The following is a 15119-nucleotide window of genomic DNA, read 5'->3' on the forward strand; positions in this document are numbered from 1 at the left end:
TATCAGGAGATGTGTGTCTTAATGGTCCCACTCCCTTTACTTTATTTTTTCTTCAAATTAATGTACTTAGCACTAAAATGATTTGAGGTGTTTCATAGAATAGAACCTAATGTGACTCATTGCTTTAAATTGGATTCTTATCAGCATTAGTCATCCATTTCGAAATGAATTTTTAAAAAACAAGAAAATTCTCTTTTGATACTTGAGAAATAAATTTATTGGACTATTTCTCTATGGTACTTTACTATTTACTTGTATTGAAGGAATATGGTCTTCTAGGTCTGCAAACACTTGCAATGCTTTAAATGGGTCTGACACTGCACAACTGAAATAGGGCTAATCAAATGTTCTCTATTGAAATGATGGTTGTAAAACTTCCATCTAAATATGCCTGCTCCCATTGTAAAGCTGAGAGAGTGACGACAAAGCAGCCTATGTGCACTGACGCTGAGAAGAGCTCTGTGCTCTTATCTACAGTATGCTCTAGGACATCTGTTGCTTGTCTTTTTCCAGAGTGATGTAATGAGACTGGATTACAACAGCAGTTTCCAGCCCCTCCTGGAATCTGAGGTACTAGAATATGCTATGTTTGTGCTTTAAGACAGTGTAAGGAGGAGTGACGTCTGACTCCATAGTATACAAAAGAAAATATAGCATTTTAATGTCCATAGACTCAGAAACTTGTCAACAACCTGGACCTTGCAGTTAGTTACTTGGCTATAATAAATGCAGAGAGTAAAATCCAATTTGAAAGCGAAGTTGAGTTTTAGGTATAGTGAGCTAACTACTTCCCATTCACTTTCATTCTCAGTCCACTAAGGTGAAACTGAATCTCTGAGAGATGGCCCAGGCACCTGTGTATGTGTCATAGCTCCATGCTGCTGTGTTGGAGGAAACCAGCATCGAGCCCTTAAACGGAGGAAAGCCTAACACAAGGATTGCTGCCCAGAATCCCAGTGTGGTGTTAGTGGGCACTGATACTCTAGCTGGACAACAGATTAGTACTGCCCAAATGAATGTTGCCACCATAACCTCCCCAGAATATAATGCCTTTCTCTTTCCTCAGCTTGTCCAACGGATACAGAGGTTGTCACAGTTGCTCCTCAGCCTTCAGGTAAAATGCTTCTCTCCAAGAGATTCGTTTAAAGCTGTACTAATCAGTCTGCTGAAATGTAGGTAGTAATGGTCGTTTTAATACAGCACTGGAAACCACAGAATTCCTGCGTAGGCTGGGGAGGCTGCAGGATTTGTCTGAGACTTGGGTGCCAGCCTAACCAATACTATCCCCAGTATTTCAGAGGAAGCCTAGCCCCCTGTGCCTTTATAGAATGAAATCCTTCGCTCCTTCTGATCTAACTAGCTCCCATCTTTCTACCTCTCTGAGCTCCAGTTGGTTTCCTTACTGCGGAGATAGACTGTACTTCCCACGATGACTCTATAGAATACACACACCATGTCTATGTGGATGTGTATAGATAATCCTGTCAGATACAGACTGATAATTAGGTTCAAAGGATGGATCATTTTGAATGATGCAAGTTAGTTTTTTTGGCTCAAGGTCACATGTAGTACCAAGTTAATGGTAACCACAGGTTCCAAGTGGGAATTTAGCCCTCTTGTGCTGAGGGGAATGGGTTGGGTAACCTAATAGGTCTCTTTACCGTCTGAGATTTATACACTGGTAGACAATGCAACCTCACTTCTCCTGTATTTTTCAAGCCCATGTGTCTTATGACTGAGCTGTGTTGTTTTTTCCAGGCAGTGATATCACAGCAGGACAGTTACATTGAAATCCAGCGAGCCACCATCATAGATCGGGAGAAGCAGTATCGGCTGCAGTCCACACGCGGGAACCTGCTGCTAGAGCAGGAGAAGCAACGCAACTTTGAGAAGCAGAGAGAAGAACTGGCCAATGTGCAGAAGCTTCAGAACCAGCTGAAAGTGGAACAGCAGCGTTGGGAACGGGAGAGGGACCGGCAGCAGAGGGAATTTGAAAGTATAGAGGCACGGTTGCAGGAGCGAGAAGTGGAAACTCGGCAGCTGAAGGATCGCTTGGACCAGGAGAGGGAGGAGCTGGAGAGACAACGAGAGGCCTATCAGCATGACCTGGAGAGGCTACGGGAAGCACAGAGAGCAGTTGAGAAAGAGAGAGAGCGTGTGGAGCAGCTAAAGAAGCTGAAAAAACAGAATACGGTGTCGGGCGCGTTCTCCCCAGAAATGGGACAGGTAAGGACTGTGTTGTCTTGTAGCTGGATGCTTGATTTCTAACTGCCACCTTCACATATACTTCTAAATGGAAGTCTCACTTCTTTACAGTAGTTGCTACATCTTAACCATGTAACTTTCCCTGGGCACACAGCTGCCTCTTGCAGGGTTTGTCATTGCACCTTCCTCTGAAGAAGCAGGTACTGGCCACTCTTGGAGACAAGGCAGCTCCACTGGTTCAGCCCCTCTCCAGGAGGAGGAATCCAGCCACAACAGGCAGCGTTGAAATGACAGGGCTGTAAAATAGGTGACCAAGCTCCCTTGCCATTTAGAGGTGTAACAGGCCTGGATACCCCGGGCAGAGTTGCAGGTGATAGTATCTCAGCCCAGACACTTCTTAAAGCGTTAAAACTCCATTTAGTTTTCAATGCCTATTTGAGCCCAGAGCACGTCTGCCTGCTGGATGTCTGTGGGGATAGGTGAGGTTCTTAGCCTGATTGTAACACAGGTGTGTGCTGTACTTCCCCATTCTTAGTGCAGGCCTCTGATCTCCTATCACTTGTCTTGTTTTACTTCCTGCCCTATTTGCACTTTGTTGTCAACCAGCCGTCCCTTTTGAAGCCCTCTGCTAGGGATGATATTAAGCAAGGTCCAAAGCTGCCAAGATATTTTGTTTAGTTTGCCAAGATTTATGCAGACTGAGTTTTTCTTGCCTCTTCTTTTGTTCGGTAGCATAAGGGAGGGCCCAGTGTTGGCCACAGGAAGGTTTGTGTCTTTTGTTTCCTCCCCTCCTCAGTCCTTGGGGGATGTGAGGTATCTGCTTCATGTAACACAATTCTTCTCTCATTTAGAGTCAAATGCTGAACCATTCCGTCAGTTTCAATGGAGAAGGGATAGAAGGGTCTGTGCCACACTTGAAGCCCTCTGGGAGGGCTAGTGTCTCGGGAGTGGATTATGTGGAGCGGCCAGAGCTGGTTCGCAGGGACAGTGCCATATTGGAGAATCGTCCAGTTCTTGCAATGAAGAATGAAGTGCCAATCCACCTGCTGAGTGCAACCAACCAGATACAGAAACAGGCTGCAGTTCAGCAGCAAATCCCCACCAAGCTTGCCACCTTCACAAAAGGAAGCAAAGAGAAGGGGAAGAGCAAAGCATCGCACAGGACAGACAGCTCAGGTGAGTGCACTAAGCACATCTCTGAGCTCTGCTGAGATCCCAGATGCGCACAACACCATATGGAGCAAATCTCTGGCCACCTCCATCCAGCCAAACAACCCCTCACAGGAATTCATAAGCCACAAAAAGCACTAGGACCCTGCTTGGGGTGGAAATGTAGCTGAAAATTGAATGTTCTAAGTAAACCAGCATGGAACTTAAGGCTGATTCTAATCGTATGTCTCCCTGACCCTGTCCTCAACTACTGAATGTGGAAATGGGGGGAGGGGGTCGCAACTAGAGCATCCAACTCTGCTTTGGGCACACACACATTTAAACAAATCTGCATGAATCTCACCCCAAATCCTAGCTTGTTTTGTGACTGCTGAGCAGTATCTTATCCTCGTGGTGGTGTATGGAATATTCTGGGCCTCTCCTCCTCGCCATTGATGGGTACCCCGGCATGGGGGAGAATTGGCTTTCCCCCACCTCCCTGCAGGCAGTGGCTTGTCCAGGAAGATGTCTCGCTTGCAAAGGCCGTTCTGGAAATTCCAAAGGGGAAGATATGCACTTCCTAGTACAAAGCTGCTGGCTAGTACCTAGCCGTGTTCCTGCCTGGAATCTGAAAGGCAGGAATCTGCCAACGTTTCTCACCCTGTGAACATGACTCTCCAGGCCAGAACAAGGGTGCTGAATGTACTGCAGAGCTAAAAAGAGCTAATTCTGTCAGAAATAGAAAGAATTACAAATGCGGTCACAATGCCATGGTGTAATTTCTGCTTCTAAGAGCTGGGTACTAAAATAGTGGCCTTTGACAATGACAGACAATGCAAAAACCACAGTTTTCCAGCCACTTGAAAGCACTTTATTTCCAGCTGCATGGAACAGCCTTTAGTTCTGAGTTTTATATAAATATCTTTTTAGTTCCATGCCAGATTGTCCCGTCAAGTTTACACATCCGACAGGTCCATGTTTATGTAGCGTGGCTAGTGTCAGGCTTCTCCCGGTGCATTGTGGGGGTATCGTCCACCCGTGCTCTCCTATAGTACTGGTGTTCTGACTTAACTTTATTTTCATAAAATGAATTGGCTTATTTCCAGCTCATACCTGTAACCTCGTATCCCCTTACCACTGAACCAAGTGGTGACAACAGAGAAAACAAAGCTGTAGTGGTACAACTCCCCAGCTTGATTTTTTTTAAATTGCTTTTACCAAGGTGGATAAAAATCAATTATTTAAAAAAATAAATAAAAAAGATTTTTTTATTTAAATCAGATTTTTTGGATAAAATGCTTCTTGAGGAAAAAACCTATCTAAAGATACATTATAGCTCAAAGATATCTCATGGAATAGGGATTATAAATTCTGATTCCATAGTATGAGACAATATATTCATGTCAAGTTTAAGAAAAGTTTTGTAAATGAGTTCCAATAGTTCATGGATTAGGGACCCAATCTTATGAGGTTCCAGGGGCTTCTGTATAGATTATTTAGGTTAATCTTTCTATCTACCCAGTGGGACTCAGTGCTCAGTCGAGAAGATACCATCAGAGAGGCTTAGTTTTGCGGTTCTCAAACTGTGGATTTGTGTCTCCAGAGGTAACATGCTTGTTAATAGCAAAAATAAATAAATAATTAACTATATAGAGGTGAGAAATAACAGATCTCAACCCTATGGTCCTTCTGCAGATTTGTGTACATACAGTCAATCCCTTAACACTCTCTAAAAGTGCAAAGTTTCGAAAAGTTCAATGAATAGAAGATTGTTGGGGACGGAATAGATCTGGAGAGGGAGAAGTCTGGAGATAAATGTGAGAAGGGAGGGACAGGCAGTAGAAACAAAAGTGAAACTGTTTGAGCAGCATATTCCAGAAGTCTTGAGGTCTTTCTGACTGTAGCCTTCGTTGATTTGAGATCTACCACACCATTCTCTCACTAGAAGGGAAAACTTATAATGGCAGCAGGCCGTAAAAGAGACCCAGTTTGACGTTCCTCTATCTGTGAAGAATATGTATAAGGCTATAACAACCAACAAGAATACACTTTTATGTAGAAATCCATATTAAATCGTGTCTTCCTGACTAGTGATTTAAATCGATTTTAGGGTTAGGGCTAACCCTAGGTTAAACCTAGGGTTAACCTAACCCTAACCCTTAAATCAAATCCATCCTGGCTTTTACATAGTGTTGTGTACAGTGGAAATGTACTTGTTAGTTTTTCATCAGCTTATGAGCAAGGTGTGAAACCTAAACCTATTGGGTTCCATTCTCATCAGCACTAATGGGATGTGCTCTTGGATGTAGATCTGAGAATAAAATGTAGCAAGATTTCCTGCACCGGGGGCACATAGTTCAGAACTTTGTGTCTAATTTAGCTTGTAGGATGCTAGGAAAGGGATGGGCACTGGGATGTGGAGGCCTTTGGGACTGGAGTGATTCAATTCCCATTGATTGCTTTTACTTTTGGAATAAAAATATTGACAAACTAGCCCATCAGAGCTAATGTTTTTCCTCACTGCTGCAGCTGCATTGCAGGTAAGGAGCCATGGGTAGATTTGTGGTGACCTTTCTAGTCAGGAGAGTGGCAAGAGCCATTTGGGTTCTGCTTGTCTGTGCTAAAGGGGTTTCTTGACAATACCAGACCATCGTAAAAGTAGATTAAAATCTTCAATGGTCCTTGGGGGGCCACTTGGGAGTTGGATGTCTGTGTGTAACTAAATAGAAGCTGCAGGATGGGGGAGAGGGAGGGTGAATGCTCATGGTCTGAGCAGTTGAAGAGGTAAATTAAGTTTATTAGTGCCAGCCCCTTTGGGTGTGTGAGGAGTGGGTGTAGTGGGTAAAGGTGTCTGAGCCCAGGCTTGAGACAGTGGAGCTGGCAAAATGCTACCAGGATGAAGTATTGATGTGTAAAGCAACTTTTCTTTTCAGCATCTGTTGACCTGAAACAACTGCTTACACCTAAGCTTGTTGGGAAAGATGAGGGTGCACTGAAGAACAGACGGTCAGCGAGCCCGGTCCTCCCAAACAGCCAGAGCATTGCGTTCCAGCCAGGTAAGTCTTGCTAGCAAGCAGTGAGCGGCCTGTCTGTGCTGAGACATTCTTGTGTACTATGGTGAGTCTTTCCTCTCCCTCTTTCTCCCCTAGAGATTTACAGCCCAGCTGACAGCCAGCCCGAAACAGTCAATCCATTCAAGCCCAACAGTGTTCACGTCCACACCTTGGTGGCCTCTCTGCCAGCCCTGAGAAATGCTGAAGACGATACCTGCAAGGAAGATGTCATTTTTTTCTAAGTGTTTCCTGTTCAAGAAGGTCCTTGTGCCATGCCGTTTCAAAGAATGGAAGCTTGGCATTGTGGATGTCCTTCCACCACTGATCCAGTGCAGCAGGATTTCAGTGTTGCTTGGTTGGCTTCTCTACTGACAGCTCAAAATGAGTTCACCATAGTAATACACTTTTCCAAGCATGGGAAAGTATTGACTTTTATATGGCTTAGATGTATAAATTCAAAGCCTGTTAAAATGTTGCCATCTACTGTAATTTGCTCTCTTTGGTGAATTTGCAGTAGCTCTTGGTAGATCTTTTATCTTGTAAAGCAAGTCAGTTTTAGTTGATGTTGGGCCTCTCAGATTTTTTATGTAGAAGTTTTAACAATAGGCCCTAAATGGCTGAGAAGTTTAATTCTGTCTTTACAGAGCAGTGATCAGTGTAATAGATTATTCATTTTGTTTTAATAACTAGCCAGACAGCAAGCCAGTCTTCTCTCAACCAGTATGACAGAGGAGAGCTATCCACTTGCATGAAAGGAATAGCATCTTGTACCTTTTCGTGAGTTCAGTGGAACATGGGCTCACTGCACATGCACAGTGTAAGAGAGGCTGTAAACCTCTTAACATTCAAAAAATCCGAGAGCCAAAAAACTCCCCCTAGTTGTGCTAGCAAAGGGTTGGACATGTATAAATTCTCTAATGTGGTAGTGAATAATTGTGCTAGGAGAGCACATTCCCTGGCCATCACTTGCACTGGGTCTGATGTCCATCTTCGGGAAAGGCTCCTTAAAGACACATCAAGTAGAGAACCATCTCCATGTCTGTGAGTGTGTATAAATTCCCAAAGCAAAAACCATGTGTTGGCTCAAAATTAACTGAGACTGGGGTTTTATTCCTGCTGAAGATGCTGACCATAAAGAGCTGGTTCAGCATGCAGTTGGTTACTGTCCTGTCTAACCTCTTGTCTACTGGATCTTTGTCTGTCTGCCACCTCAGTGGACATCACGCTGAGGACTGGAAGCTGCTGTTACTGCAGAGAGTGCAGGAATGAAGCGAATAAGGAATATTTAGAATAATTTACTATTAATTAAATCATCTTACAGCTGCTTTGACATCTCCTCTTATTGGGTGGGTCGGGTTTAGTGAATCTTGGGATGGTGACAAAGTTAACACCGTTCTGCTCAAATGGTAGTGTGCATTTCAGGAAATCATTCAGCACATTACAGGACTCCAGTATGTGGCTCAGTTCTTGAATATGCACTACATTTAATGAACATGTAACCTAGTACGTGGAAGTGTCTGGTCAAATATACTGCGTACAATGATATGCACCAAAAGGGATTGTTCAGAGGGGACAGTGCCATAGGAAGGGAAACAGGTCTTTCTCGACCTTAGCAAGTTTGGGGAAATGCTTCCCAAAATACGATTGGTGTAGGTTGGGCGCACAAAATCCAGGCTAAAATCATTTCAGCACAAGTTAGGGCAATTTCCCAACCAGAAGCATTTGGATATGCTGATTTATTCCGGCCTGAGAGGAACGTGAGCTGTTTCTGTTTTAAATATACAGTTCCCTCTGAACGGGCAGAGCACGTGACCTGCAAATAAAATACTCTATGGCAGTAACTTCAATTCAGCCCAAGTATTGTCGACTGTTCAATGATGGAAGCCCAGGAGGTCTTAGAAAGTGTCAAAAGTATTTGCTGCAGAACAGTCTTGGTTTCAAAGTGGCTAAATGGTATAAGCAGGATTATTGCCCCAAACAAGCTCAGCTGTAATTGGGAAACTCGCACACTGGAAATCTGTGATCAGTGAGGGAGAAACACACATTTGGAAGCCAAGTGGCACTGTGCCGGGCAAGTGCCATCTCCTGTGGTGCTGCCTTCGACATTGCTGGCTTAATTCTCCTCTCTGGTGCAAATCAGGAGCAATGCCATTAAAGTCAGTGGAGTTACACTGGTGTAAGTGAGAAGAGAATCAGGCCCCCAAGTCGTTTGGTTTATCTCCAGAGAAGTGCCCTCTAGACGCTCCTATTGAATTTGTTTTGTTTTGAGACAAGTTGTTTCTAAATCAGGCCCCTTTGGCTGTGGTGTTGAAGTGCTGCTTGCTGATCTGCAGCTTTGCAGAGCTTGTGCAGTTTGTTATGGAGCCGAGGTGCAAAGAGCTGTAAAGTCACATCAAGAGACCGCCTGATGTTGGCATCGCAATATTGCGTTACTGTGACCCAGTGTGTCCCGTTATTAGTGGTCAGGACATAGGACCATGATGGGTTTGTGGCTCTGTCTTCATTTGACACCCTCTTGGCTGTTGGGCTGGAATTTCTCCTCTCCTTAGAGTAAGATGAGTTCTTATCTAACCTGTGGACTCCGGAGACCTGCACGAGGGCACACCGAGCCGCCCAGTGAGGGTTGATTTCTGTATTTGATCTGTTGATGCTGCAATTCCAGTCCTGTGTAAAAGAGAGAGACACATTTCCTTATGTGAACGTACATCAAAGCAGCAGGAGTGCAGGGCTGCTCTGTTCTCTCCATTCCAAGCTGAAACTCTCTTTGGCCATTCCCTTAGAACCCGTGGGGTCAGGAGCTTTAGCACAGAGCTACGGTTATGTCTGTGGTCCCAGTCCAGGGGGTGGGGTGCGGGGGTGTTAAACCAATTTTCCAAAACAATTATGTCATTTGATTTGTGTCATTCTAACATTGTGGGAGATGAATAGTGTATGGATCTACAAGGCTTGTTTAGCGGCTGCCATCCTCACCCCTCCCTGCAATAAATGCTCTCAGATGCAGAAGTGACACCTGAAACTGCTAGGTCTGTAACGAGATCTCATCAGAAATATAACCCGAGTTTTAAACATCTGCTTTATCAGTGTTGTTCCCAGGAAGTGATTGTAGCTACGAGTGAGCAGACATGGTGCCTCTTGGGCGGCACCCCTAGGGCTCCCTCCCAGATGGGGCCTTCAGTCCACAACTAAGGAGCTACCTTAAGAGTCAGCATCTGCCTCAATGCACACGTCTCGCTAGCGTTTGTGGAGGGTGCATGCATCTGGTGTGGTGACTGGACCCCTTTGATTCTTGGTCTCTTGAGTCAAACTCAGGTTTGTTTGAGGTTTTTTAAGTGCCGAGCTAGGCATTGATGTGATTTTTCTGTAGGGTGACTGGCCTGAAAAGACGTGACAGAGAATTAGCAAATGATGTGCTATCTTAATGATAGTGTGTGTAAAATCTGTAACTGTCCAATGCTCCAGACCAAAATACGACATTTACCTACCAAAATGCAAAATAAATCATTTGTGTGGAGCTGAGGGAAAAAGGCGATTAAAAAAAATCACCTATTCATTTGTGCTAAGTCAGAGGCCTTGAAATTTCAATAAATTCCTCCAATTTCACTAGATAAATTTTGTCATAAAAAATAGCTCATTTGGGGTATTTTGCCCAGCACTAGTTTTTAAACACATTTTTTTTCCTGAAGCAGACTAGATTCTACGGTGCTGTTCAAGTCTGGGGTAATTGACATATTCCTAATGATCTTCAATGAAGAACTTACTTATTTTAAGTGGGGGACAGGGGGAGAAGCTCACTACCAAATGTTTGCTTTTAAATACTGTTGATACAAATCAGAAGCTCCATGCTGCCCTTCACCCTTTGGTCCTTTACTGCCCTGAGGTATGGTGGGAGTTTCAGCATGACCTTTGAACTACTTGGGTGTTCTTCGCTTTGTGTCACAGCCTTACCGTTACGGATCATGTGTGTGTTTCATATTGTGGCTTTGAAATGTTAAGGTTGCTTGTAGTGTTTGATCTTCAGTTTTAAAATCCAATCCGAAGGCTGCTTCCTTTTTCCTGTCAGTTCAAACTGATGTCACTCATGTTTCATGCCTTTAGATTCCAATCTCTTCATCAAGTTTTCGCTCACTCTGACGCTCTATCTTAAGTGCTTTATTAGCGTCTGACTTTCCTAGCTGTGAATTGTAGGTGCATTAGGTCCAGCAAGTTGACTTTTGAAATCTGTGCCCCTGCGTGGGGGGAAGAGTTGCTGATTTCTGGAGATGCCTGTTCACTGCATACCTGTTACCAGTGTGCCGGACAAGCAGGGGTAGCTCCAAGAAATGGTGGCAATTCTGCCTTTCTAAATTGTCCTCCGTTGTTAGTCCTGTAGCCAGATGCAGACGACTGAGTCCATTCATGGCACCTGTTAAAGCAAATGGCAAAATACCTAGAATCAAAGTAGCATATTAGTCTGGAATAGGGTTTAAAAATAATTAATAAAAAAAATCCTTATACTTGATCCTGCAGAATCTAATTAACCTGAGATTCTGCTAATGCTAATGAGTGACGTACCAGTTCGTTGCATAGATTCCTCTCCACAAGAGAATGCAGGAGTATTTTGTCGTCTTCCCAGTTCTCAGCATTTTTTTAAATTTCCCTTTGCAGTAGATTTTACCTCTGCCATGGCTGCAACCCTGCTCACTGAGAAACCAGGAGAACAGCCTGCCCCCGAATTCAAGGCCAGTCCGGTACCTTTGAAATCGTTAGCTGCCCTCTATCCGTTGTGTGTGCATGTTACTTGTCGAATTCCATTTGTGCCATGTTTCCAGTCAGTGTTTTATATTTTTGTACTGAAAAAAATTGGAGCACTTTAGGAAGGTTTATTTTAAATTCCTCTTCTGTTTGTCCCAAGGTAAATGCTCATGAAAGTAAATCCTGTTGTATCTCGCTCAGTGAGCTGTGAACTGTCTTAACGCTGTTTAGTCTTAGGTCTGGTTTAAAGGCACCCTGCGCTGCAATGATTCATGAATAATCATGATTTATGGTTACATGGGATTTAAATTGACTATTTTGTTAGGGGAATGTCTTGGTTGTTTTCCTTTTGTTAGGATGTAAACATTGTAAATAGTTCCACTGTCAATAATTCAGTAATTCAACTTCTTTGTAGTCCTTAATTTTATTTGTATAGTCAATGGTTAAATGTTAATATTCTCTTGAATTGTGCACTTCTTGGTTAATTGTAAACGTGATCTTAGCACACCAAACAATTTATTTTTTCAATGATTGCAATGTTTCTCCACTGAAGGGTTTCAGAGTGGCAACAGAGCTGAAACCAACTTCCAGCAATAAAAATACCCTCAAAAACTAGCTGCTTTAAGGCACTTTTATTTCTATTTAAGATTAAATGCTGTCCTAAAACAGATCTGAGAAGCAGCCATTTCTCATGTGCATCTGGTTTTCTACCCTACAGACAAAATTCCTAGTGTGTTAGAGTGACACCACATTGGCTGCCTAGAAGAAGGGGGAGGCATATGGTGAGTCAAGGCAAGTGTAGAGATCTCTAAGGGCTGAAGCCTCCACGAAGGTCTGGTCCCAGAATGGCAGAAAGACAGCATAGTGGTGGGAGTGGGACAGTAGGAAATTACCTTACATTGGCAGATAGCAACTTGGGGCCAATCTGGTTTGAGATGCTGCTGGTGCCGCTTCAGTCAGTTTCCATCTGCAATGTATTGAACTCTTTCTGTGCCAGCCTGGTGGCTGCTGCTAGGTATTGCCAGCAGGGAACTCATTTGACTAGTTGTATTCGGCCCCTGCTGCAAGTCTGACAAAGTGCATTCGGTGGGGAGCTCCTCACAACACTCAGTATGGACAGACTCCAAAGGAAGTCTCAGTCAGCCTGCCTTGGCCTTAGGTAACGCAGGGGATTGAGGCTCAGGGGATAAGATAAAGCTATTAGACAAGATAAAATGAGGGAAAGCAGCAGCAGGTTCCTGGACTCCAGCAGACTGAAGGCATTTTCCATTCACCCATTCCATATGGAGTCTGCTGAGGAACCCTTTTGGCCAGATGTGCATACATGTGTATGAATGTAGCAGACTCTAAATGATTAGGTTTGTCTAATAATGCTAAAATCATATCAATCTCAAAGTGGTATCGAGGGATCTGGGAGCTATTCTTCACCTGTGAAATGTTCTTAGCATCTCAAGTTGTGGGTCTTCAAAGTTCATGTTAGATTGAGGGTCCCAAGTATTTTCCCAGCATATGTCAACACTGATGGATGTATCGGTAGAGCTGAGTGACGCTTCAGAGGATGGAGCTCCAAAAGGCGTGTAAATGGATCTGTACTTGCATCTGCCTTGAGGACAAAACAGTCTCATTTGTGCTTATTCTGGCCCCTGGTAAGCTCTCTTGGCGCTCAGCTGCAGTGGCACTGGAGGTCACTGTTCTGTGCATTTCCTGTTTGCGGGGGTAGCTCGCCAAAGTGCAGGTGAAGAGTCACTTTCTTTTTTAAATATTGTACAACAGCAGAAAACCGAGTTCTGGTGGGTGACAGCTGGGGGAGGGGCTGTTTCATGGCTGGAATTAAAAGGCAGGTGCTGCCGGTAGGGCTGGAGTCTTCCCAGCTAGCTCTTGGGGTGTGAGGTGAGGAGGCCCAGGCTGGGTGCAGTGTTCCCAGAGCAAGAGCCTAACAAACAGTGGCCAAAGGAAAATTCAGGCTGACGAGGACTTTGCTGCTAGTGAGACTAGGGAGCTGCCTCTCAGAAGTGCTGAGGTCTCCGGTGCTGGAGCAAGTTGTGGGTAGATGGGGCGAAGTGCAGGGCTCTAGTCTGTGCTGCAGGGAAGCAGGAAGGTGGGGGCAGACAGGCTGGATGACCTGCACGAACTACAGCTGCTCCTTTAGTGTCCCAGGCAGCGTGGGGGAGTCCCAGCAAAGACCCCAGGGGAGAGAGGGGAGAAGAAGGGCAGGATTGGGGGTGGACGAGACGAGCACAGAGAAAGTGGTTTGGAAAACGAGGCAGCTGCGGTGCTCAGGAGGCCCAAAGACCAGGGCTGGAGATCGGGAGGCCGCTGCAGCGGTGGCGTGACTGGCAAGTGTTTGCAGCTAGGTAGGAGGGGGCCAATTCCAGCCTGCAGCACAGGCTGAAAGTCTGCCATAAATTCATTGAAATTGCTCACCCACATCTGCCATGCAGATGTGCCAGTCAGGCAGCGGGAAGGGAGTATTTCTGCCAGTGACGACGGCCTCACTAAAGCCCAACGGAGACTCAGGGCAGTGGCAAATAACTCTCTCACGAAGGACAGGCCATGGCAAGAGCAAGTGGCTGGGAATGGAGACCCCGTGGGGTCTGTTCTCAGCTCTGCTGCTGGCTTGTGGTGAGGCTCTGTAAAATGAGTATAAAGATACATCAGCCCTGGCCTCCCCTCACAGGAGAGTTTGTAAAGCCCCTGGCCAGCTGGGCTGCTGCAGGCTTTCCTGGCTAGTCCTGCCCAGAGCCTGCCTCCGAACCAGGTGTGAGCAAGTAGTAAACTGAGTACCTCAGCAAGGGCAGCAGCTCCACCTGCCTTCGCTCATTTCACATCTGACACTGATTAAACTCAGCCCAACCATCGCCCCTTCTGGAAGGACGGGTCACTTGGGCCATGGGGAATGACAAGCTTCATGCTGCAAATGTTCCCTTTCATGTGGGGGAGGCTCGGCTGCACGTGCCTCTGAGCGCCACCGGAGCCAGATGTTGAAGGAAGAGCCCTGGGTCCATCTTGTGCTGCTGAGAGGGGGAATATGCTGCTTCATCACCTCTGTGAATCAAAACCAGTCCAGTTTCCTACCCCAGGAGGGGGCCAGTCTGCTCTCGGCATACAAGGGAAGGGGTGATGCCTGAGGTGCTTTCTTCTGGCACCGTGGGGTGAGATCAGAGAGGGACCCTTCCACCCCTTTGGAGAAGCAAGGTAAGTGCCCACCTGCCAGTGCTTTGGGCGACTTGTCTTGGCAGCTGGCAGCACTGGAGTGTCACAGGGATGGCATCAGGCCAGGTGCACCGGGATCGCTCACATTCTGTTCCAGGGCTGCTTTTCTTAAAAAAGGGCTGAGAGTAAAACTACAATCTTGAAACATCCTCGGGAGGGTGCCCTGGGACGGGCCAGGCCTGCCCCTAGCCCTCTGGACAATAACAGGCGTCACCCCTTTCCGGACAGTCTGATGTCTCTTTAATTCTTAACATGAATTAAGCAATATGGAGTAACCACAACTACCCTGGAGTGCTGAGATCAACGGACAGACCCAGAGGCTGGCACCATGCACGACAGCTAAAATATTCCAAGGGATTTCAAATGGGTGAGGAAGGTTCCACTCTCAACTGCTCAGTGTGCTCCAGAGTGGATCAAGTTTAAATATTATCAAAGCAAAAAGAGAGAGAGAAAATAACAGTAAATACAATACGGGAGGCTATTCCCATCCCTCTCCCTGACCGGCTCTGAGACTTCGGGCAAGTCACTTTTCCTCTCTCTGTGCCTCTGTTAGAGGAGAGAAAGAATAACAGGTAACAGCCTCACATGAAGCGAGTACTGACACGACCACTTAATACATTCTCACACCCAATAGAAACTGTGCGCACAAGTGCGGGTATAACTTTGACAAATCCTCAATACGCCCACGGTCGCTGGAGTTTAGAAAGCATCTTATTTACGTCCTGTCAGCTCCTCAGCAGAGCCACATCTTCCCGATACAAAGTCCAG

At 45.4% G+C, this 15119-nt stretch overlaps 1 protein-coding gene across 2 annotated transcripts in view; it reads left to right on the top strand.

Annotated features, from left to right (window-relative positions):
* ARHGEF18 (Rho/Rac guanine nucleotide exchange factor 18) overlaps positions 1-11753 on the top strand; it is a 43099-nt gene extending 31346 nt beyond the window's left edge. For both annotated transcript variants that reach the window (XM_044998671.1, XM_044998670.1), the window contains 6 exons: positions 514-570; positions 1067-1114; positions 1759-2226; positions 3057-3381; positions 6288-6410; positions 6504-11753. In XM_044998671.1, coding sequence (XP_044854606.1) covers positions 514-570; positions 1067-1114; positions 1759-2226; positions 3057-3381; positions 6288-6410; positions 6504-6649 — 1167 coding nt within the window. In that variant the 3' untranslated portion in view covers positions 6650-11753. The remainder of the gene's footprint in view (positions 1-513; positions 571-1066; positions 1115-1758; positions 2227-3056; positions 3382-6287; positions 6411-6503) is intronic.
* The last annotated feature ends 3366 nt before the right edge of the window (positions 11754-15119 follow it).

Source organism: Mauremys mutica, chromosome 24, assembly GCF_020497125.1.
Source record: "Mauremys mutica isolate MM-2020 ecotype Southern chromosome 24, ASM2049712v1, whole genome shotgun sequence".
Classification (NCBI taxonomy): domain Eukaryota; kingdom Metazoa; phylum Chordata; order Testudines; family Geoemydidae; genus Mauremys; species Mauremys mutica.